Genomic DNA, 24,253 nt, shown 5'->3' with positions numbered 1-24,253 from the left:
CTGCCCAGCCTTCTGGTCAGCATGCCAGACACATGTTCCTGTCACACAGGTTCCAAGAAACACATCCACAGCCACATGTAGACCAACGGCTTTAATAGTATGTTGCAGTTTCCAGTGATGCGGAATGCAGCTGCAGTTTGTGTTTCAAGGAGAAGCCAAGTGGGGATGGCCATCCCTGCAGCTTGGTGCCATTCCTGGGCCCATTTGCAGCCCAAGTAGACACTCTTTGTAATGATGAGGCCCTGGCTCCACCTCTAGTTACCCTGTACTATCCACAGCGTTGCAGTTCTGTGGGTGGGACTTACCCTATTCATCAGAAGCCTCCTAAATGTGCTCCTTGGCGTTTGGCCTTAGCCTTATATAAGGTTTGCTGAATCCCCAATGAAAATAACTCCCAAAGCAACAAACAAAATCACTAGTTGAACTGGCACTTGATATATTAAAAGGCACAAGGGCGATGTGACATGGCTTGACATTTTTACTGGCTCCCAAAAGGTACGCATGGTGTTAGAAGGGACAAGGAGAAACACCAAAATTTTATTTTCAGAATTATCCTGGGGTAGTGTAGCTAAAATGTGGTCATTCTTCAGTAGCCGGACTTACTGCACTATCGTCCTTCGGAGGCTTCATTTTCAGACTTAGCTCAGTGGTGATTTGTCTACTGAGTGATGAGTCAGGGAGTAGAAGTTTGTTATTTTGCCCATGCCAACTCCCACAGCCACAATGGAATGGGGATGTACACCACTGGTGGCTAGCTTCCCCTAAGCCATTTCTCACTCTGTTGTTCAGAAGGTGTTCGCACATATTTGGCCAATGTTTTCACATCCACAATAAGGTGTGCATTCAGTCAGGAAAGTTCCTTCTACTCCCACGTTCCTAAAGAACACTCAGCAATGGTTGCTTGGGTGGCTTCTGAAACTTGAAATTTCACCATTGCCTTTTTCTAACATCCAACAAGAGGACTGTGTGTGTGTGTGTGTGTGTGTGTGTGTGTGTGTGTGAATGAGTGTGTGTGTGAATGAGTGTGTGTGTGAATGAGTGTGTGACTCTTGACAGAGTCCTGTGGCTTTACTCTGGGTGATTCTTTAGGGGGAAAATGGTTTTTTAAATTCAGTAATCAATTTGGCAACTTTAATCTTGAAGTTCTTAAAATTTAAAAAGATAACAAAGGGTGATGATCTGTTCTTTATGCTATAATAAAGTATTTTATAATTCTCTAAACTAAGTGGAAGAATCCTTGTTGTTCATGTGTTTCGTGTTGTGAATGCACCTGAAATACCACACAGCGAGGCCACCAGCCTGGGCTCTGGGGTTTAGTCACTGCCACGGTTGTTGTGTCATTTAAAGTAAGAGCTGCCAGTTTGAAGGCTTCTGAATTTTTAAATAATAACCAGACCGAACTTCTGTGACTAAAGAGAAACTTCACATTAGCCATAGTTTATAAAATGTTCAACTACAACCACTAGTTAACCTAAGACCTTAGTGCATAAAGAACTTAACCACAAAAGAGTTTTGTGCCAGCGTTTGCCTCTTGCTCTCCACTGCAGAGCACAATGTCAGTAGAACACATCCAGTTCAAAGGCGTGGGCTTCATACCAGCGCACTAGACTCCACTGCGGCACTTGGGAATGATGGGCCCCGTTAGGTCTGCAAGCCTCCTCTTCCTCACTGGAAAGGAATGGAAATGAAACATAAGTCAGTTGTCCCTTACCCACCAGGAACCCCTACTGTTGGTCCAGAAAGCACTGTGAATCTCCTGTTCACTTTTTGGTTAGCAAAGTCAGAAGTCTCTTTGAAAAGGACAGTTTGGAGTGTATTGTATAATTGACACTCAATTTATGCTTGTTGATGAGCCTGTGGTAGGAGAGACTTGTCCATAAACCGACCTCACATCACAGCCCACATCATCTACCAGATTGTTTTTCCTTTTCTATCAAGGGCCCAAAGTTGAAGACTTATTCCGGTTCAGACAAAAGTTGACTTCAGTGGTTTTTTGTTTTTTTTTTAATTTGTAGGTGATACTGGGCACTTGTTAGGTGTCCTACCACTTGAGCCATATCTCTATCCCTTTTTTGTTCCATCACACCCAGCAATTGGTTGAGATAGGGGTCTCATGTATATGTTCTGAGTAGTTCTGAACTGCAGTCTTCCAGGATCTCCATGTCCTGTGTAGCTGTTAGGTATGAGTCACCAGTGTGTAGCCAAGTATATCTTCTTAATGAGATGAAGTCCTATATTTCCACCAGCTTCTTCTGGGAACTCAGCCTCGCTCCTGCCTACATAAGCTGCTGTTCCCACCTGAAGGTCACCACTATTTGCCCACTTAACGTTTAGCAGTGACATTTTTCCAGAAAGAGCAACTTAGGCTGTTCACATAAAATTAATGTCATACAGAGGAAAACACCAGCTAAGATACGTTAGCTTAAAGAATGACAAGTTGAAGGTGGCAAAGGGATCACTGTTTTACCAATGGAGAAGATTGGAATGAATTCGAGTTGGCAGGTGAAGACCAAGCAGCCAGCTAGATCAGTCACAAGAGGAAGAAAGATCAAGCCAGGCTACAGAGGCAGCAGGTGGCAATCGGGCCTGCTGGTGTGGTGGAGACAGGTAGTTAATGCTGAGGAGGAAGAATTGTCTATGCCTCACACAGATCAGCTTGTGCTTGACTCCTAGCACACCCACAGGGAGGTGTGTGATGATAGGCTGGGAGCTGAGGTGGAAGTGCTCAGCAATGCCCCACAAGGGGCCTACAGTTCTGCCTGTGACTGCGCCTCTACCAGTCCCTTCACATCCAGCCCAATTCCTGAAGCTGACCAGAGTATGGAACAGCTTGGAAGTACCTGGGGCATAACAAAAATCCAAACCCAAAGAGACGGGGTTGGCTCAATGTGAGTAGTTCCCATGAACCCACCCTTGAGGCATTTCCCTGGCCAGTAGCTGTGAAGCATGTCCAGCAGCGCCCTCCATGTTTCTTGGGCTCCATACCTCATGGGGACCTTGCCAGTGATCTGGGGATATTCCTATTGTTGCCATTCCCATTTATACAAATGAGGAAAGTATGGCAGAGAGAGTATCTTTCACTAATAACACTAGCATCAGAATGCAGTAAGGCTGGTGACTCACCGCAAGCCTTCATTTAGTGCCTCCTTCGGGACACTCAGAACGGGTCTATCTCTGCCTCATCAGCTCCCTTCTCCTGGAGAAGAGAGAGCCATGGTCCCTGAGGGCCACTGGCAGAACCAGGACAAGTTCTTAGCTGTGGCTGAATGCAGGCCTTTGTGTACCATGACTTGCCTTTCTTGTGTGCCCTGGGCTGGACCTTTGTGCACAGTTTTCAAACACTGGCTTTCATAGGGATGCCCCCGAGGTACTGTTTTCCCATTTTAGTCATAGGCCAGGAAAGGGAAGTAATAGGTGCCATGTTATAGTCAGACAGAATAGAGTAAAAGCCAGGTTTCCCAGTATCCTCTAGCTCAATCTGCTTGTTGATTTTCTCTCTTTGATTGCTAATCTCTTAAAACTACTCGATTGGTAGGTCTACCACCAGATACTGGTTTATCATCTGGGCCAGAGAGGATCTCAGATCCTCAGGAGATAACAACACAGAGTGTTGGGGAGGATGGCATAATTTAGTAAGATGGGAAGTTTCAGAACAGTGCTTATGCCTGTCATGGGAGTTAAGTGGCATTGAGCCATGGGAAGCCTGCAAGGCTCCTAAGCAGGGAGTGGTAGGACCCAATTTGGGATGAATGCTGCTGGAGGCTGGGGACACTACAGAAGGACAGGTGCATGGGTTGGATTTAACTTGAGGCTGGCATTGGGACTGGCAGTGAGGTCGCTGGCTGGCTGGCAGGAAATGCCCACATTACTGGCTTTTGCAACTATGGAGAAAGTAGTCTCCTTTTCCAAGATGGTTTTGGAGGTATTAAGAACACCTTTGATTTGGGATCCAGCAATCTAGCAATCCTACTTCTGAGGATTTACACCAAAGATTTGAAATCAAACATGTCAAAGAAAAGTACACTCCTGTGTTCATTGTAACACTGTTCATAACAGTCAAGATATGGAATCAACCTAAGTGTCCACCCTTCATCCAGTGGGCAGGACAGAATGAAGATTTCCACTCACCAAGGTCATTGTTGTTCATCATGGCATTAGATGCCCGAAGCCGGGGCCCCTGCTGGGTAAAATGGTAGCCAAATTTGAGAAGTGTTGCATTTTTCTCCAACATGTTCACAATCTCCATTTCCACTTTGTTGCCCAGGGGCTGACTCTTTGGATTAAAAAAAAAAAAAAGAACAAAAGTCACAACCATTACACAATGTGGTACCTAAACCACCTGTTTAGGCAGGAACCCTGAGTGATGTGTGAGGATTTTAGTCCCCTCTTCAAGATCAAGAGAATGAAAATGTAGAGCGATTGAAGGGTTGTATAGTCAGGAGCAAACCCAGCTTCTTCAATGGCCATCAAACAAGGCTTTGTCCATGGCTCCATAGCAGCCTCTTTCTAAGCAGTTGCCCAGGTAACAGCTCCCTCTCAGAAGAATGTTTGGCTAGGGAGCACTTGCAAATTCACCTAACCCCAAGGAGGTTCTTAGAATTCTGCTGTCCAGGATGTGCCTAGTAATGAAGTCAAAATCACTGGTTGGTAGGACTGGTTGGTAGTTGTTAAAACTCCCTGGATGATACCAATTTCAGACAAGTTTGATGGCTGGTAATTTAGACTAATTTCCCAGTTTATTAATGAAGAACTTGAAGCCCAGAGAAGTAATTGGATTTGCTCAAGATCATAATCTTAAGTTGGGAATGCCAGAGTTAGCTTTCTGAAACCCCACAGTATTTGTCCTCCTGCCCCCAAATCTACAGTGATCATCTACTTAAAGACTAAAAAACAAACAACTCCACAACCTAGAAATACCTAACAATACAGTCTTGGGAAGGAGTTGATGAAAGTGTTCATCCTATCCCTGTTTATGACAATATGAGGAAAGGGGAAAACACTTAAGACATAGCTGCTAGAAAACAACAGCATAGGCAACTGTGAAATGATGGTCATATGCATGGAAAGAAGGTGATGAAATAATACTTCAAGGAGACAAAAACCCTGGTCACAAAAGAGGCCATTTTAGTGTAAAGTTACTTGATATCTATCTATAGATCACAGAAAAACTGAAATATATGACAGAATTTATAGGAGTTTTGTGGTCTTCTTTATATTCGAAATTTCCATTACCATATATAATAAAATAAAAAGTAAACATAATATCAAACACATGCCTCTAAAAGATATAGAGGGGAAGATAATATTCTTAATGGTTAAAAACTGAAATCTTTCCCTTAAGATTAGGATCAAGGCCGACCCCATGTTTGCTTTTACCAGTGTTGTTTTGGTGGTCCTAACCAGGACAATCAAGAAAGAGAAATAACATCTAGACTGGAAAGAAGGAAGTATTTGAAGATTATATGATTTTATATTTAGAAAATCCTAAAGAACACATACACATTAGTGGCAACCAGTTTAGCAAGACTTCAGGGTAAAGAATGATATACATTCCAGGCACAGTTTATCTCAGTTGAATGAGAAGTGGAGATCAGGAGATCATGGTTTAAGGCAGCCTGGATATAAAAGTTCCGAACTCCATCTTAACCAGTGGCTGCTAGGTGTAGTGGTGTGCACCTGTTATTCCAATTATAGGGAAAGCAAAATGGCTAGGCAAAGGGATGCATGCTTGCCATTCTCAATGATGTGGAAGCATACATAGAAAGATCACAGCCCAGGTTGGCCTGGAAGTAAAACAAGACCCTAGCTTGAAAATAACCAATATAAAGAAGGAGTTAGAAGCATGGCTCAATTGGGGGAGCACCTACCTAGCAAGTGGAAGGCCCTGAGTTCAATCCTCAATACTGTCCCCCAATGATATTAAAAACATAATAAATGAGGGTCTGGGAAGGTGGCTCAGTGGTAGAGCCCTTGCCTTGCATGCATGAGGCCCTGAGTTCGATTTCTCAGCATCACATAAACAGAAAAAGTCGGAACTGGCGCTGTGGCTCAGGCGCTAGAGCGCTAGTCTTGAGCTGAATAGCTGATAAGCTGAGGGATAGCACCCCAGCTCAGAGTTCAGACCCCAGGACTGGTAAAAAATAATACATAAATAAATGAATAAATAAGGACTAATGCAGTCAAGAATTCACTACGTATACCACAAAAATAAGAAAAGGGAAGGGCTGGGTTGAAGGAGGGTGAGAATGTTGCAGGGCTGAAACTGATCAAGATGCATTATATTCATACACAGCTTTGTTAAATGGCCCCTCCTGTGTACAACTACTTAAAGATAATTTAAAGATGTTTTTATTGGATTTAAAATAATTATTATTTTCTTTTTGTGGTATTGGTCGTGAGCCTGAACAGTTCGTCCTTACCTCCTTTTTCTCTCATTCCTTGCTTGCCTGTCTACGACTGGTGATCTGCTACTATGGTACCTGGTACCTGTGGACTCTTCTGCCTTTCCTCTACTATCTCCTGTTAGATGTATCTCTAGTGATCTAAAACCCACTGCAAATTTTCCCTCCCTGCTGAAGCCTTTCCTGATTCTAATGCCTGGCTATGATCCTTTCCATTCCACACCGGACATCCCTCTCTCCACCCACCACAGTCCATCTGCCTCCATTTCTATCTCTCCAGCCAGACCTGTACTTTCCATGACAGCAGCGACTAGCCATGTTTGTTTTTTTTCCATACCTGAATCATTAAAATCAAGTCTAAAACTCAGTTTTTCAGTTGCACAAACTCAGTGGCCACTGGTTGGTGGCTACCATATTGGTCAACATAAACAGCATGCCACTCCTCACTGTGCTGCTGTCCATGGTGAGCTCTGGAGGGTACTGCCACCTAGTGTCTCTTCCTCAGGCTTTGAGGAACTGCATGGAACAGAAGAACTAGAAACTCATCCAAATGCACAGCATAAAAGAGCTGGAGGACACACAGAACAAGGCTGAGATCTCACTGGTCAAGTGTAAGTTGAGATTGAGATGCTGGACAGAGAACTTCTCCCAGGTATTGAGTCCACCAGAAGATGCCAGGAAAGCCAATCATAGTAGGACACTGGTGTAATCCCACTGGCCCATCTGGGAAGGTTCCTGAAAATGCTGGGAAGAGCTCAGGCTTGACCTTAGAGGACTCAGCACAACCTGGGGCCTGGCCAGCTGGCCTGGAAGATGGTAGTGACCATCTGAGGCCTCCAGGAGAAACTGGCAGCTCCCTTCCCATCCCATAGCAGAAAGCCTGGCTTCTCTTTGGGGTCACCTGCTGGGAAAGCACTGATGGAATTCAGGATGGACTTGTCTCAAAAGCACCATCTGCCCTGAGATAAGAGGCAGCCAGGACTGTGAGGGTCATGTGACCGCTTCAATGTGGATACTCTGAGCAGGTAGGTCCAGCTCACACAGCCTCTTGACCTGCCTATGTCCCTGGGGGATGAGCAGGGCAGGCTCTCCATCTCAGAAACAGCAAACTACTATGTAGAGACAGAAGCTGGCTAGACAGCTCCATCTTTGTTGTTGTTGTTAGTACTTGTGGGACTTGAACTCTGGGTCTGGGTGCTGTTCCTGAGCTCTTTTAGCTAAAGGCTAGCACTCTACCACATTGAGCTCCACTTCTGGTTTTCTGGTAGTTAACTGGAGATATGAGTTTCAAAGACTTTCCTGCCCGGGCTGGCTTTGAACCACAATCCTACAATCTCAGCCTCCTGACTAGTTAGGAGTATAGTGTTCTGCTAGCTCCATAATTCTTAATGCCAGATGCAAGATTTGACCTTGACCTGGGACTGGAAGGACAGCAGAGGATCTCCAGGGCTTCAGAGTCTCAAATTAGTGTTCAAGATCTTAGGGATACTTGTAGGCCTATTTGAGTGTGTGTAGCAGGGTACAGAATTCCATTTATAATCATGACATGAAGTATGAATCTTGTACCAAGACTGTTTCCTTTTCTTTTTTCTTTCCCTTTCCCCTTTCCTTTCCTTTTTCTTTCACCTCCACTCTTTTTCTTTTCTCTCCCTTTCTCCTGTTTCCCTATCCCTTCCCCTTCCTTTCTTTACAGTGCTGAGGATCAAACCCAAAACCTTGCACACGTATGGCATATTCACTACCACTGAGCTATATTCCCAGCTCAAAATAGAAAATATGTATATATCCTTAGAACTAACATTAAGAATTCAAGGTCTCTCAAACTCCAGGGACTCTGAGACTAAAATGACACATCTTATAGACAAGACAATGGGCACTGGCTACAAGGCCAAGATTGACATGTCTCTTATTTTTCAGATAACTTCCATTTAATGACCACTGTTAACTTAAGCACTTTACAAAAACAATCTCATTTTCCTCACTTTCAACCTATGCAATATGTATTATTTATCATAATTTTCATTTATAGGCAAGGGAATGAAGCATATAGGTACAAGAATTTTCCCCTACTGGGAAATGGTGGTACATAATCTGTTCTCAATTATGTAGGAATCATAGGTAGAAAGATCAATTTTGATCCTTCTATTTGGTCCTTATATCAATTTTGATGGCCCCAGCAAAAGCATGAGACTCTATCTGAAAAACAAAAGCAAAAGGTGTGGCTTAAGTGGTAGAGCCATTTGCCTAGCAAGTGTGAGGCCCTGCACTCAATCCCCAGCACTACTAAAAAGAAAAGAAAAATGTGCTCTAGGTCACAGAAACTGGCAGTTGCAGAAGAATGTAAATATAGGCAGTTTGTTGCATGCTAGTTAATCACCACAGCCCTTTGAGAGAACTCAGAAGGTAGAAGGAGCACTGACAGAGAAGTAACAGAGAAGGAACACTGGCGGACTTGGCATACAGATCTGCAATCTCATCATCAGAGGTGTTCACATACTGGAAGAACGTCCTGGTGAGAGAAGGAAGTGCTTGTCCCTGGAGGTGCATAAACAGAAATCAGCCACAGCTTTTAAGGGCCTACCCAGATGTCATGAATGGGGAAAGCTTGGGCTCTACAACCTGTGAGGCCTCCGGGGCCTGCATCCTATGAGTCTATGAATAGCTTGCTTATATGGCATAAAACATCAGGAGAATGACCTTGACAGTCGGTGAAAGGCAATAAGAAGCCCCTAGGGAGAGATGGGTGGCTCGACTGTCAGCACTGGCAAGGGCAGAGTCTTGGCCACAGGCCAGGGCAAAGGTGGACAGGGAAAAAGTCTCGACTCCCATCTGATTTGCTGGAGAAATGAACAAACCACTTGAGAATAAATATAATCTCATTATTAAAAGTAAAATGATTATGCAGCAGATGGGGTAAAATGAAAGAGCACCTTTACACCACTTTCTCCCAATCTTACCTTCTTCCACTGACGTGCCTGCTGTGGCCAAGGGCTGCGTTTCTGTGCTGCTTCAGGCACTTCAGTATATAGAAACAAGGCTATGTTTTGTCTTGTTGCACTTTTCTGTCTTTAAATTGATTCATACTATGCTTACAAATCTATAACTTGCTTATTCCATTCAGTATTTTATGAAGATCTTTCCATGTCTATGGAAAGTCACTTCATTGCTTTTTTTTCTTTTTTCTCAGTCTTGGCTTTTTTGATCAAGATTGGTGCACTGGTGACCTCCAGGTTTGGCTTTTTGTTGGTTAAGTGGAAGATAAGAATCTCATTAACTTTTCTGCTCAGACTGGATTTAAACCTCGATCCTGAGAGCTTAATCTCCTGAGTAGCTACAATTACAGGCGTAAGCCATCAAGGCCTGGCTTTTTTTGCTTTAGAGCATACCTTAGTAGTTTAAGTGGGCTTCATGTGTTAATTCCATAGATGTATGCAGAGTACTTTGTTGTTGTTTTGTACTTTTGTTTTTTGGCTGTTGTTTGTGAAGCTTGAACTCTGGGCCTGGGCACTGTCCCTATGCTCTTCAGTGCAAAGCTAGTGCTCTACCACTTGAGCCACAGTGCCACTTCTGGTTTTCTGGTGGTTAACTGGAGACAAGACTCTCACAGACTTTCCTGCCTGGGCTGGCTTTGAGCTGCAATCCTCAGATCTCAGCCTCTCGAGTTGTTAGGATTATAGGTGTGAGCACTGGGGCCTGGATATACAGCATACTTTGAATAAGCTCACCACCACCTTGTTGCTTATTACTGTGTCTATGGGATTATCTGATGTAGCTGGATTTTAGGTTGCTCCAAGTCTCCTTAACAACAGATGCAGCAGGGAAGGGAGAGAGAGAAGAAAGGAGGGAACATCCCACATTGGCATAGGGAACTTTGAGAGAAGGGCATAGTTTGTATTAAAATTGTTATTGCTGCCAGGCGCTGGTGGCTCACACCTGTAATCCTAGCTACTTAGGAGGTAGAGATCTGATTATCACAATTCAAAGCTAGCCTGTGTCTAATAAACTAGTAAGAAAAAGCTGGAAATGACACTGTGGTTCAAGTGGTAGAGTGCTGGCCTTGAGCAAAGAAGCTCAAGGACAGCACCCAGGCCCTGAGTTCTAGCCCCAGGACTAAAATAGCTATTGCCCTGCTGAAAGTTGGCATATCCTTCTGCAGTGTGTGAAAGTTGGTGTCCTTACACTGCCATGACCAGGGGTAATGTGATCAATGCTTCAGCTATTAGGAGCTGTGCCATGGAGATGTTGGCGCTGAGACCTTATTCTGGGCCATGGGCATGGAGAAATTCACTTTGTATATGTGATAGGCCTGTTCTGGCTATGGCTTTGTGATTCCCATGATATGAATCACTGGGAACATTTGAAAATACAACAGACAAGAGTCCAACACCAGAGTCTTGAACCCTGGTCAGAATCATCTCTGAGTCGCCAAACTACTCAGCTGACACACCCTCGGGAGAGAGGTCCCCTCCCTGAGGTACCTGCTCCATCTTTGGGTAGTTTTTCTGGACAAACTGCTGTGACACAAAATAATATAGATGATTCTTACTATAATGACTTACAAAGATGTCTGTAAAGTTATTTGATATTCCTCCCTTCAAAAGGTAGAGTTTAATTCCTCCCCCCCTGAGTATGAGGGACTCACTTCTAATAAACAAGATGGCAGAAAGGCCTTTGTGTAAGTCTCTTCTTTGTCTGCCTTGGATTGGCTTATTCTGGAGAAGTTAGGCATTCAAGCTGCCCCTAGATTCCTGAGCTAATACATGTTTACTTTTTTTTTTTTTTTGTCTTTTGAATACTTTTCTTTTCTTTCTTTCTTTCTTTCTTTTTTTTTTTTGGTCGGTCGTGGGGCCTGAACTCTGGGCCTGGGTGCTGTCCCTCAGCTCTTCAGCTCAAGGCTAGCGCTCTACCACTTGAGCGTCAGCCCCACTTCTGGATTTTTCTGCTTATGTGGTGCTGAGGAATCGAACTCAGGGCCTCATGCATGCAAGGCAAGCACTCCACCACTGAGCCACCTTCCCAGCCCCTACTTTTCTTTTTTTTAAATAAGTTTTTTTATTGTGAACATACTGTACAGAAGAGTTACAGTTACATGAGCAAGCTAATGAGTACATTTCTTATCAAGCATTGTTACCTCCTCCTTTGTTTTTCCCCTACTATCCCTACTGTTGTTTTAAACCAGGATTCCAAGGCATAAATTTTGGGACAATTTGTTACACAGGTATAGATAATGAATACACAGGCAATACTGAGTTTTTTTTTTTGGGGGGGGGTTTGGTTGTGGGGCCTGAACTCTGGGCCTGGGCGCTGTCCCTCAGCTCTTCAGCTCAAGGCTAGCACTCTACCACTTGAGCCACAGCACCACTTCTGGCTTTTTTTCATTTTGCTTATGTGGCGCTGAGGAATCGAACCCAGGGCCTCAGGCATGCAAGGCAAGCACTCTACCACTGAGCCATCTTTCCAGCCCAATATTGGGTTGTTTTTTTTAATCATCTGATCTGGAAAACAAAGAAAATGCAATCTAGTTTCTTTTGCTTCTCTCCACAATATTAAACACTGTCAAATATGGGAAGGGAATGTTGGAAATCTGGGGACTATTTCCCAGATAGTGTGCATATCTCCATTTAGGGAGAGGTAATTGTGTTTTCAGGCCTTGTCTGTTTTGGAGGGCAAGACTCTCTCGGGGCCTTGAGAGTCCCTGGGGTAGGATCTGCGGACGGGTAGTTCTGAGGGGAGGTAGGAGGGCACAGAAGCACCATTTTAGATGCGGATGACTTGGGTTGGGGGCCTACAGGCACCCCTCTAAGAGTGTCTATTCCTTCAGGCTGACTGGTCTTCCCTCTTTATAAATGCAACTCTCTATAAACCCAACTCTGCCACTAGCCTGACCTGAAACCTCAGGCAAGTCTCATTCCTTCTTGAGTCTCAGTTTCCCTACCCGTAAGAGGAGACTGGATGAGATATTTACTCAACCTTCAGCCCCCACTCAGGGCCTCCTCCACCCCTTCCCCTCACCCATTATTTCCCAGAGATAAGGACTTTGAGGGGTTGAATAAATAAACAGCCTCACCATCCCAGTTCTGAGCTGCTGCTGAGCTAGCCTGCCAGGCTCCATGTCACCCTGGGTACAGCTCCCCAAGTCCCTTTTCTTGGCCGTATAAGGAGAAAGGAGGACAGAGTTTCACTGACACAGGTTACATGCACAGAGATTGAAGCAAAAGCTCTGGCCGCCAGAAACCTTGGTGACTAACCAAGAACGAGGAGTAAATCAAGTTCCACTCGCCACCTTTGCTTGGTCCCAGCCCAACTCCTCCCCCAGTGCTGGGGCACTGAGGGGAGGCAGCTGCGCTGGGTCTCAGGAGACACTGTGACAGGTCCAGGGACTTCCTGGGTCCAGAAGTGCATCCCCAGTGCTTGCCTCTATCTTCTCAGCCCCTTTCTCCGCCAGGAGCTAAGGACTTTGATAGGAGTACCCTCCACATGTCCCCCTCCATCTGCTGCCTCCTGTTGGCCTCCTGGTCTCCATGTCTGTGTCCCTACATGTCCTTGTCGCTACATCTTATCTTTTCCTATTCAGCCAGAAGCCATTTTCCAAAAGCACAGCCCACAGCCTTAACCTACCCCATTCAAGGTTCTTTCTCTCTCAACGCCTATCTAGCTCTCCTCCAGGGGTACCCCAAGTCTGGAGTATGCTCCTTCTTTCTTACCGTTTCCTGCATCTTGTGGTGCCTGGTTTGTGCTTCACTATCTTTGATACTGCCCAGCCGGTAGGTCACCCAGACTCTACCTCCTTCCCCTGTTGCCCTGATCCCTGCTCCTGAGCAGGGCTGCTCCCTCCAGCGGACCTTGTGGCTCACTATGACTTGCAGAGCCATGTCTTCACCTGTCTCCCTTCCTATACAGCATGGGGGTCCTGAAAGGAACAGCTAGAGCCTTGTTCACATACAGAGTCCAGCACAGATAGAAACTACAAGGATCCAACTCAGGGCTATCCCATCGGTTTGAGAATCACACAGACGTGGGTTTGAATGTGCCTGTGTCTCCTGCAGACACTGTGACCTTGGGTAGATTGTATAGTCTACTTGACACAATTTTATATACATTATAGAGGCATTGTGAGTATTAAATAAGACTTAATACAAAGTACCCAGTGTGGACTCTGGCTTGTGGCACTGGCTCATGAACTCTTAGGATAACGTGTGAGTCCCTGTGTACTCATCCTAAGATGCCAACTTCAGTTTACCTCTGTTCTCTCCCTCCCTTCCTTTCTCCTTCTCCCTCTTTCCCTGTCCTTGCCCCCCTCTCGTTTGTGCTGGTCCTGGGGCTTGAACTCAGGGCTTGGGTGTTGTTTCTGCGCTTCTTTTGCTCAAGGTTAGCTAGCTAGCACTTGAGCCATAGCACCTCTTCTGGCTTTTTCTCAGTAGCTTATTAGAGATAAGAGTCTCACAGACTCTCCTGCCTAGGCTGGCTTTGAACCACAATCCTCATATCTCAGCCTCCTGAGTAACTAGGATTACAAGAATGATCCACCAGAGGCACCCTCTGTAATCTCTTAAGTGCCCTGTTAGGTGGTCTGTTAGTTTAATGCTTCTGTTTCCACCTTAGGAATAAAGATCCTTTTTTTCCCCCCCTTTTATGTTAATACTGGGACTTGAACTTAGGGCCTAGAAATCCCCTGAGCTTTTTTGCTCAAGTCTGGTGCTCTACCACTTGAACTATACCTCTACTTCTGGCTTTTTGGTGGTTAATTGGAGATAAGAATCTCACACTTTTCTTCCCAGGCTGGCTTTGACAATGATCTTCAGATCTCAGCCTCCTGAGTAGTGAGGATTACAGGTGTGAGCCACTGGTGCCCAAAAGCAAAAAAAGATTCTTACTACCCACATTTTTATAAGTGGAAAAACTGAGGCTCACAGAAGTAAATATTCTTGCACCAAGTTGTTCGGCCACAGTAAGGTCAATGCTGGAATAGCACTGGCTCTGGCTTGGGCTCTGGGGGAAATGTAGTAATAGGCAAGGCTATGAGCTTGCTGCCAGCACCCTCTCAATGACTGGAGGCCAGGATCCTGTAATCTTTGGGAGTCAGGTTTCAGCTGACTCTAGGTAGACCCACCAAGCCAGAAGTCACAAGAGTAGCCCCAGGGCCTGGCTAGGGGCTGCTGCTAAGTGTGCTACATGCTGTGTTCCCTCTGTGATGCCCCTCTAGCTTGCAGGAGATCAGAATCAGCAACAACAGGGGAGGGAGGTGTTCCACAGAAAGGGCCTGGCAGGTGGGGCTGGGAGTGAGCATTCAAGAGATACAGAGTCCCATGCAGTGAGTTCACATGACAGGATGCCTCTGGCTCACGTGGCCTCTTTCAATGAATGTCTGAGGCATTCCAGCTTGGAGAGTGAGTTGAGGGTTGCACTTTGCAATCTCATTGTTCCCTGACCAATATACACAACCATCCAGGGCAAGCAAGTTCCCCACGCAGGGCCAGATGCCTGGCTGGGCACTGGGATATGGAGGTGACGCAAATACAGCACTAGCTTCTGAGAAGCTCACAGGAAAGGCCAGGGGCTAGGAAACCACAGAGGAGGGAACACATAGCTCTCTCTCTCAAAGGCTTGGCAGGGCTATGAGGTGGATAGAGAAGGCAGTGGGTCCATCAGCTCTCAAACAAACACAAAGGCCTGACTTCCAGTTTCCACAGTGTCAGCACTCCTACCTATCAGGGCGATTTCAAGGTGCTAACGTGCCACATGCTGACACTGAGGTTGAGCTGGGAAGATGAGCATATTGCCCTTCAAGCTGATCCCAGCTGCTCCAGAGAACCAGCCTTCCCCAACAGGACAGTTTCTCCAGGGGACAGAAGGACAGGACATAGAGGACATTCCAGGAGGCAGACAGCATGAGGAAGGGAGGGTGGGAGTAAGTTGAAGAGTTTTCAAAGGGCTGTGACTGGAAAGGTAGCCCCAAACAGCTGGAGGTTGGTGATTTTGTACTTGACCTAGATAGAGGTCCCAGGGGTCATGTGATTTGTCACACTGTACATTTATGATTTACTTACTTTTCTCTTTGTCATATTTTTACAATGAGAAGGTTTAAAAGCATTTAGGTAGATCCATTGTGTATAATTTTGTAATACTTCCTTACAGTTTTTTTCCTTTGCACACATGTACACACCATTCAGCCAAAATTTTCATGTAGGGAAAAAGTCCTGAATTTCCATTTTCATGTTGGAAGTCACATGCAGCAGTGGAAGAAGTATGAGCTTTGGAGCCAAAGAAACCTGGATCCAAATCCTACTTCCTAAATGCTGACTCTGGGACTCTGAAAAAGAATTTAGCCTATTAGGCTGTTTTCTCTTCTGCAGATGGAGACTGATCATACCTGTATCCTGCTGGGTTGCTATGGAGACCAGTGATGATGGAAGCAAGATGTATTGCATAGAGCTTGGTCCACAGAAGACCCTCATCCACATAACACACAAGGTATTGTTACACACAGCTCTTGCTAGTGACATCCTCTTAGAAAGTAGGGACTTAAAGAATTTCCAGGGGCCGGAAAGGTGGCTCAGTGGTTGAGTGCTTGAATTGCAAGCAAGAGGCCCTAGGTTTGATTCCTCAGCACCACAAAAACAGAAAAAGCCAGAAGTGGCGCTGTGGCTCAAGTGGTAGAGCACTAGCCTTGAGCTGAAGAGCTGAGGGACAGTGCCCAGGCCCAGAGTTCAGGCCCCACAACAGACAAAAATAAAAAAAAGAATTTCCAAAGCGAAATTAGAAATTAGAAACAGAAACAAGAAACAACTAAAATTTTCCCACAGAGAAACCTCAAAAGTAAGAAGACTCAAAAGCCTCATGGAACAGGTTGATTGAAGAAAATGGAGGTATTTGGCCTGGGAAAGAAGGGTCTAGTAGTCTGTGAGATCTCTGCATCAGATGTTCTGGGGCAGCAGAGAACAGAGTCAAATCAACAAGCAGAACTTACAAAGCTCATTTGTTCTGGGTCTAAAATATGAGATTCTCAAAGCCCAAGAGTAAAGAAGTGATGTTGGATGTTGAAAGGGGTGACACTCATCAAGATGCACTGTATTCATAAACTGCTTTGTTAAACGGCAACTATTTTGTACAATTACTTAAAGATAATAAAAAGTATATTTTTTAAAGAAGTGATGTTGGTAAGGGGTGAGCTCCCCACTCCCCCAGGGACACAAGCAGATAGAGCATGCAGTAGGCATGAAGAAGGAAAGTAGCATAATGGAGGGTGTGGGCAGGATAACTATTTAAGTCCCTCACTTCTGTAGTTATTGTCATCTGCTGTCAAGCAGCATGTCAGCAAGTACAGTAAGGTGAGTGGCACATGGTAAAGGACATTCGACGACCCTTGCCCATCTTACCTGGTTATCGATTTTCAGTTCCACGAGAGAAGTGTTGTGTGGCAAAGCTTCCACCAGGCGCAGGATCCCAGCTCCAGAAATGAAGTTGGATTCTACGTTTAGTGTCTTCAACACTTTGTTCACTTTGAGCATGTCAGCAAGGGCCTTGGCCACAGGAGAAAAGCAGGAGGCACACATGAGTCACTCTGGGCAAGGCAGAAGCTCCCCTTGAGTGGATCCACAAATACCAAGGGAAACAGACACGGTGGTCTCCAGAACTTCCTTTCCAAGCAGTGCCTTCCCTCCAATCTGCCATTCACCACCTGCTGCTCCTTCCCTGTCCTGCCTAAGACTACCTCATTTTTTTTTTTTTTTTGGCCAGTCCTGAACTCAGGGTCTGGACACTGTCCCTGAGCTTCTTTTGCTCAAAGCTAGCACTCATGGGCCACAGCACCACTTCTGGCTTTTTCTGTTTATGTGGTACTGAGGAATCAAACCCAGGGCTTCACGCATACTAGGCAAGCACTCTACCACTAAGCCACATTCCCAGCCAAGTCTGCCTCATTCTGTTCCATTCATCATATGACTCACACTTTCCTGCACATGCTCAGTGTTTTTCTACCCAGTTACCTTTGCCTACTCCATCAGTGCCATCTGGAATTTGGCCAAACTTTTCCTTCAGTTGGCCAAACCCTGACCATCCCTTCAAGGCCATTTGCAATGTCCCTTTCTTGAAGAGCTTTTGATGACATCCCTACTAGCTGTAACCAGCCCTCTTGAACTTCACAGAATTTATCCCAGAGCTCCCTTGAGGAACTTCTATTCCTTGGTTTGCTGTTGTTTTTATGCTAATATGGGCCATTAGACTATCTTTGGTGGGCTGGAAAAGCCCCCTTAACATCCATGTTGCCCACAGTGCTCATAGAGAAGGGTTTTAGGCAATGTATAGTGGAGTCTCTACCTTCCCTGTGTTCAACTTGTCTCTTCCAATGTTGCTGTTTCCTTTCCCAGAGAACCAGAGAGCAGGGCTGGAAAACCACCCCACTCAGAAAGTGACCAGAGCCAGTTCTGGGAGCAGAGCTCAGATGGCCCTTAGCACGTTTCAGAGGGCTGCAGCCAGGGGTGTAGATGACAATCAGAGCCTCTGAAGAGAATGAGGTAATTAGCAGTTGGGGAAAGTGACGCATCATGGGGAAAGATGACACCAGCCACTGAGGGGACAGGGGTATTGTGATCAGTGGGTCTGGCTGTCTGAAGGGACACCAGGAATGGCTGCCCTGTAGTACTGACCCTGCTAGCTAAAACCATGAGAGAGGCTTAGTTCCCCGTCAGACTCTCATTCTGAATCGTATCTTCCTGGACGGTCCTTTTCCTGAGAGTCCTGAGACAGTGTGTTTACCATTCCTGTGACCATGCCTGTCTTCTGAGCAAGTTGGCTCTTCCTGAGGGGATCTGATTCGGACCTCTCTGGGTCTCCACAAGACCCCTTGGCCTTCCACAAAAGGCTGACTTGACCACTAATGCACTTAACAGCCAGTGGGCCCATGTCCCCAGCAGCTAGCCTGCTTATGCTAGAGGTTGAGTGGGTCCTGGAGGCCCTGCCTTGCCACACGTTAACTTCTGGTGTACTAGATCACATGGAAGACTAAAGGTATAGGAGATGAGCCAGGCAAGGCAGTGAAAGGCACTTTCAAGGCACTGGCAGCCTGATGTAGCAACTGACCTAGAGGTGTTTCAGCACCGAACAATAGGTACTCAAGTGCAAATACACTGTCAGTCTAGCACAGAGTCTGTGGCCAAAAAACATTGGTGGCATTGAGCTGAGTGGATATGCCTGGTTTCTGGTCCATGACTTAGTAATGTTGGAGTCATATAGTGTTGCCAGCTATGTTGCCATGGGTGGATGGGGACCCACTGACGTCAGATAGCCTCAACCTAGAAGTTTCCCTTGGCAGCTGTGAAAGACTCAGCTGTTTCTCTCATTTCAATAATATTGAAGAAAGGGACCCTACTTGTTTTAAAAATCAGAAAAGAACTGGCGTCTACTAAATGGCTGATTACCACCTGTGGGAAGCAAATTCCTGCTACTAGTGGTGTAGTCACTATCTGTGTGGCTATGCTCTAGTAGTCCGCTCAGCCAAATGGATGTGCATGCTTGGGAATGCACTGGCCACAGTTGGAGTCTCAGAAACCAATTGAGTGCCAAGCATAGACAAACTCAAGAAGTGCGTATTGAATATTTTTTAAAAAAAGAATACATAGTGCCTTTACAAAAAGTTCAATTTGATATGCTTAGTGATTATTTTTTAAGACATGGATAAAAGTAAGCAAAATGTTCATTGGAACCTCCTGATGCACACAGTGATTTTTATCTTTTTTATTTTTATTTTTATTTTCACTGGGGCTTGAACTCAGGACCTGGGTACTGTCCCTGAGCTTTATTTAGTCAAGGCTAGTGCTCTATCACTTGAGTCACAGGGCCGCTTTCACACAGTGATTTTAGAAATGGAGAAACCGAGGCCCAGAGGACAGAGCCTTGTCTAAGAATGATGTGCTGGGCTTTACAATCTAAGGGAGATGTTACGATCAGAGTGGTTTCATTAGATCCTAAGTCTGTCAATCGAGCACTTGCTGGGTGACTTTGGACAAAGCAAGTTGTCTGGCCTTTCTAAATTCTAGTTCTCCACTCCATATGTAAAGGGTGGAGGTCCATGCTTCTGATCAGGGTCAGTGTAAGACTTAGCTGGACTGTTGAGAGGGTGACAGTGTCCTGTTCACATCCCCTTTTTGTTCCTAGCCCTGTCTCTTCAGTCTATCACACAGAAATTTTCAGTAGTGGAACATTGCTAGTCCTGCGGCCGAAAATATAGCCCTTCTGTTGCCCTGGTATCAACACAGAAGAGTAGCAGTACTTACAAATGCCACAGGGTCATTGCTCCGGGTCCCAACAATGCTGAACTTTTTCACATAGGAGTTTTCTTTCAGAGCTTCTGCATATGCTTTGAGGGTGGGTATGGGGATATTCTGCAGAAAGAAAGAATGGAGAGTGACTAGCAGCCCAGCCTGGGGCAGAGGAGAGGCAGGATCTCTTTTCCATACTTAGCCTGACTCCTCTCCACATCTGGGCACAAGGTTGAATGAGCCAATCACTGAGACTTAAGAAGAAACTTCTTCTGATACACACATCTCCCCTGAAACTTTGAGATAAGACCCACAACTCTCTTCTATGCATGGAGTTTTGAGGAGTATTTTTCAAAGGGCTCAGGACTAGGGGAGGAGCGGGGCTGAGCTCCCTACCCACCAGTGACCAGTGGTGTGTCTGACCCTACTCACTCTGTGACTCTCTTTCTTTTTGTGAACAGAAGTAGGGGCTGTACTAAATACTCTCTAAGAGGCATTTTCCCTCAGATGGTCTCAATACTAGTTGCACATCAATTGCTTCTGACAATTTGCAAATGTGGATTCTTAGGCCTATTCCAGACCATCACAGTCAGAATCTCAGGGGTGGCCCTGGGCATTGACTGAGGGTGTTTTTGTTTGTTTTTTGGTTGTTGGTGTTTTAATCTCTTCAGGTAAAAAGTATCACTGATCTGGTTCAACTACCTCAAGGTACAGCAGGGATATGGAGGCTTAGAAGGATCACTGAGACCTCATGGTGAGCTCCTACTACCCTCCTGTCTCAGGTGGTATTCACTGCCAGAGTCTACAATTCTGAACTGCGCCACTGTCTCCCTTGGTACTCAGCAGACAACTGAGGCGCCAGGCAAGAGCCTGGCTGTGCTTTTTGCCAAGCTCTCATTTCAGGGTGTCACTTAAGCTCCCATGGGAACAGAGCAGGGGAGCCAGGAGGAGGAGAACACTAGGGTACAGGTTCCAATCAGATTGTGCTCAGGGCTGGCAGCCGCTGAAAGGAAAGTGGAGCAGAAAGGAAAGAGGAGCAGGAACAGGGGCTCACTTCTTGTCTTACACACACCCCCTCCCTGAACTAATCCCATTGGCCCTGGGCCTGAGCAGGTGGAAGGCAGCTGTGCCCGCTTCTGCATTCTTCCCACAGCATGTCCAGGGTGGGACTGCCATCCACCTGTCCCTACCCTGCCCTGGTAGTCACTCAGGAAATGCCCACAGAGATATGGCAGGAAGCTCAGGCGTTTCTTTGGGCACTTAGGTCAACAGCTCCCTTGTATGGCTGTAAAATGAGGTTGCCTATGAAGGTAACCATTCAGCAGTACCAGTGATGGGTCAAGGATAGGGACGGTCTGGGGTTTGGTGACTCTGTGAGCTTGGTGTGCACTGGACTTTTCCAGCTGTGAGGTCCTGTGCTTCAGTTTTTGTCTGACTCATGATTTTATCCCAGAGAATCTCTGTGTTTTGAATAACATGGCAGGTTTCCAGGTTGACCCAAAATTGGACTGTGGTGAACATCTGGGACTAATGATTGCCTCAAGAAGAAACCAAGACTGTGTGTGTGTAGGATGCACTTGTTCACATGTCCTCCCTCAAATGTTGGCCTGTATTCTTCTAATTCAGAAAAACCTGGAGTCCAAACAGGACCCTGTTCCTCTGCACAGCCTGGGATGTTGGCACCAACTTAACCCTACTCACACACAGGTGCGGTGAAATAAAGAGGCTTTACCCGGATATTATTGAGGTTAACCTCTTCAAGTTCTGGGTCATTGTTCTTTATCCGCTCCAGTGTTTCCTCTACATCTGTTGAATTTGGTTCTTCATCGGGCACAGGCTTGTATTGTGTTGGTTTAATCACACCTAGGGTAATCAACAAAAGGAAGGTGGCTCACTTTCTCCCAACGCAAGGAAAAGAAACATTGTCAAGGGTTCGGGGCATGAGAAGGGGGGCTTCTAGGGGTGATGATATGCCAATGCAGTTCTGTAGGGAGTCAGGGGTCTGGGTTTGTGAATGTTGCCTTTGACTTCCTATAAGAACTGGGTAAATTACTTCAATGCTGTGAACTGGAGCCCTCACTTATAAAGTGTGCACAATCATTCTACCTATGTTCATTATCTCAGTGGGCTCTGGTGAGAATGAGACATAGTCTGGGTGGGAGAGAAACACTAGTCATCTTTCAAAAGGGAAGGATAATTACTCTATTGGCATCCTCATTTCTCTGTGGGGCCAAAATGTCTGCTTGGAACAATGCAGTGGAGTAATTAAGACAATGCAATAGTGGTCAGGAAAGGACAAAGTGACTTGTGAGACAGAAGGAAGAAATTGATAATACATACAGGTGGAGGAAGAATACATTTTGCAAAGAATGGTGTGGGAATAATTGGATATCCATTAAAAAAATGAAAGTTTAATCTCTTCGTAAAGTACACACAAACATGAGCAACTCTAGGTGGATTAGAGGTTGAAAACAAATGTGGTGGCTCACACCTATATCATAGAAGCTGAAATAGAAAAGGTTATGCTGTCAGGCCAGCTCAGGCAAAAGTTCACTCCATTTAAAAGAAAGGAAGAAAGAAAGGAAGGAAGGAGAAAGAAAGAAAAAAGAAAGCAAGCAAGAAAGAAAAAAAGCAAGAAAGAAAGAAAGGAAGGAAGAGAGAGAAAAAAACTAAAAACAGTAAAGGGTGAGGTAGGGTATTCTTGTCATTCCAGCTAAGAAGGAGGTATAAATAGGAGGATCACAGATCAGGTCTGAGGAAAAACAAGAGACCCTATTAAAAAAACAAAACAAAACAAAAGATGGGCTGGGAAGGTGGCTCAGTGGTAGAGTGCTTGCCTCACATGCATGAGGCCCTGGGTTCAATTCCTTAGCACCACATAAACAGAAAACGCTGGAAGTGGTGCTGTGGCTCAAGTAAGTAGAGCACTAGCCTTGAGCTGAAGAGCTGAGGGACAGCACCCAGGCCGAGTTCAAGCCCCATGACCCACCAAAAAAAAAAAAAAAAGAAAAGAAAAAAAAAGAAAAAGGGCAAGATGCATGGCTCAAGCAGTAAAGAGGACCTACATAGCAAGAGTGAAGCCTAGTACGGCAAATAGTAAATAACTAAACAAACAAACAAGAAGTTGGATATAAGGAGTAAATGTCTAAAACCTTTGGAGGGAAATAGGATTTTAAGATAAATAAGCCCTTTGTAAACAAGACATAAAATCCCAGGAGACTGAAAGGAAAACATGGCTACATTTGGCTACATAAAACTTTAGAACATCTGCAGTGAACAGAATATTAAGAGAACAGAAAAAGAGACCAGGACTAGTCTCTCTTCCAAGGAGCACTCTGTGAACCAGCCTTGGGGCCCAGTGAAGGTGGGGATGCCAGGCAGTGAAGGGCTCCTACGTACTGTTTAGTCCTTCCTTGTTCACGATGGAGCTGCTTCCCAAGGCTTGGTAGTACTGCTGGTTGCTCATGAGCGTGTGCATACCCAGGATAGCTGCGGAAACAAAGAAAGGAAGGCCTATGACTCTATTCTTGCTGAAGCTGCCTGGGAACCCACCTTCCACACCTCAGGAGCTTTGCTGGTAAGAAGCCCTTGCCTCGAAGTGTAGTAATATGATGTTATTTCTACTCTCACTTCTGTCTATGTTACTTGCAAACCTCCATCCTGCCCACAGACTCAAAAAGTCTCCCTGTGGTTCTACCAGCAAGTCCCATCCAACTTGGAAATCTTTTTAGCCCAGGCCTCTTCCTATGCATACCCTCCCCTCTTCCACCTGTCTGTCCCTAGGGCAGCACCTCAGCTATCTGGCATTCTCTCCTCCAAGCCCATTAGCCCCCCCCCCCCTTCACCCAGATCTCTCTGGGTATCTCACTTCCCCTGAGAAGACCTTAGACCTCATTAAGACCTTATCATATCTTGGCTATACAGATAATCCTTGGCTTTACAATGGCTTGATGTGGGGATGTTCCACTTTACAAATGATATGAAAATGAAACCATACTTTGATTTAATTTTAATCTTTTCCCAAGCTAGCAATATTCTGAAAGGTATTCTGGGCAGGGGCAGTGAATCTGAGTTCCCAGCCAGCCTCACAGTTACAAGGGGAAACATCTGAGACCCTACAGTCCAAGTGGGTTGCAAAGCTACAGAGTTCAGAAGGCCAGAGTATTAAATGATTGTTTGGCTTACAGTATTTTCAACTCCCAATTGTGTTATTAGGACATTACCTCATCCTTGGTGGGAGAGCATGCATATTGTCATAGCCATGGAATCTCAAGTGTCCTGGCCTCAGTCTTTCCTTCCATTTCCCCACATTCAGCCCAGAATAGCCAGTAAGATCGTTCTGAATATGCCAATACAATCTCATCATTCCTATGTCATTCTTTCATCCATTCATTTGTTTAACATTTACTGAGCACTAGCTCTTGGGGTGCGGGGACAGAGAAAACAAGAATGTCAGGGTCCCTGCCTTTGTAGTTGATAGTCTGTTGGAGGATAGAAGCACTAAGCAAATGCTCATACTATTAGAAATGTAAGCACAGGTATGACAATGTGTTCTGGAAGGGTATTAAGGAGGGACTTGGGAAGAGAAGGATGACT

The 24,253-nt window shown here is 45.4% G+C and overlaps 1 protein-coding gene across 3 annotated transcripts in view; it reads right to left on the bottom strand.

Annotated features, from left to right (window-relative positions):
- Positions 1–76: 76 nt before the first annotated feature.
- Tmod1 (tropomodulin 1) overlaps positions 77–24,253 on the bottom strand; it is a 75,082-nt gene continuing 50,905 nt past the window's right edge. For all 3 annotated transcript variants that reach the window (XM_070010305.1, XM_070010315.1, XM_070010294.1), the window contains exons 5-10: positions 23,057–23,146; positions 21,390–21,520; positions 19,673–19,780; positions 16,778–16,921; positions 4,129–4,273; positions 77–1,668 (exon numbers count right to left, since the gene is read on the bottom strand). In XM_070010305.1, coding sequence (XP_069866406.1) covers positions 1,604–1,668; positions 4,129–4,273; positions 16,778–16,921; positions 19,673–19,780; positions 21,390–21,520; positions 23,057–23,146 — 683 coding nt within the window. In that variant the 3' untranslated portion in view covers positions 77–1,603. The remainder of the gene's footprint in view (positions 1,669–4,128; positions 4,274–16,777; positions 16,922–19,672; positions 19,781–21,389; positions 21,521–23,056; positions 23,147–24,253) is intronic.

The sequence above is a fragment of the Dipodomys merriami genome, unplaced genomic scaffold (assembly GCF_024711535.1).
Source record: "Dipodomys merriami isolate MVZ:Mamm:240054 unplaced genomic scaffold, mDipMer1.0.p SCAF_11, whole genome shotgun sequence".
In the NCBI taxonomy this organism is placed as follows: Eukaryota; Metazoa; Chordata; class Mammalia; order Rodentia; family Heteromyidae; genus Dipodomys; species Dipodomys merriami.
The sequence above is the reverse complement of the archived record's forward strand: the minus strand, read 5'-3'. Positions and strand labels throughout refer to the sequence as shown.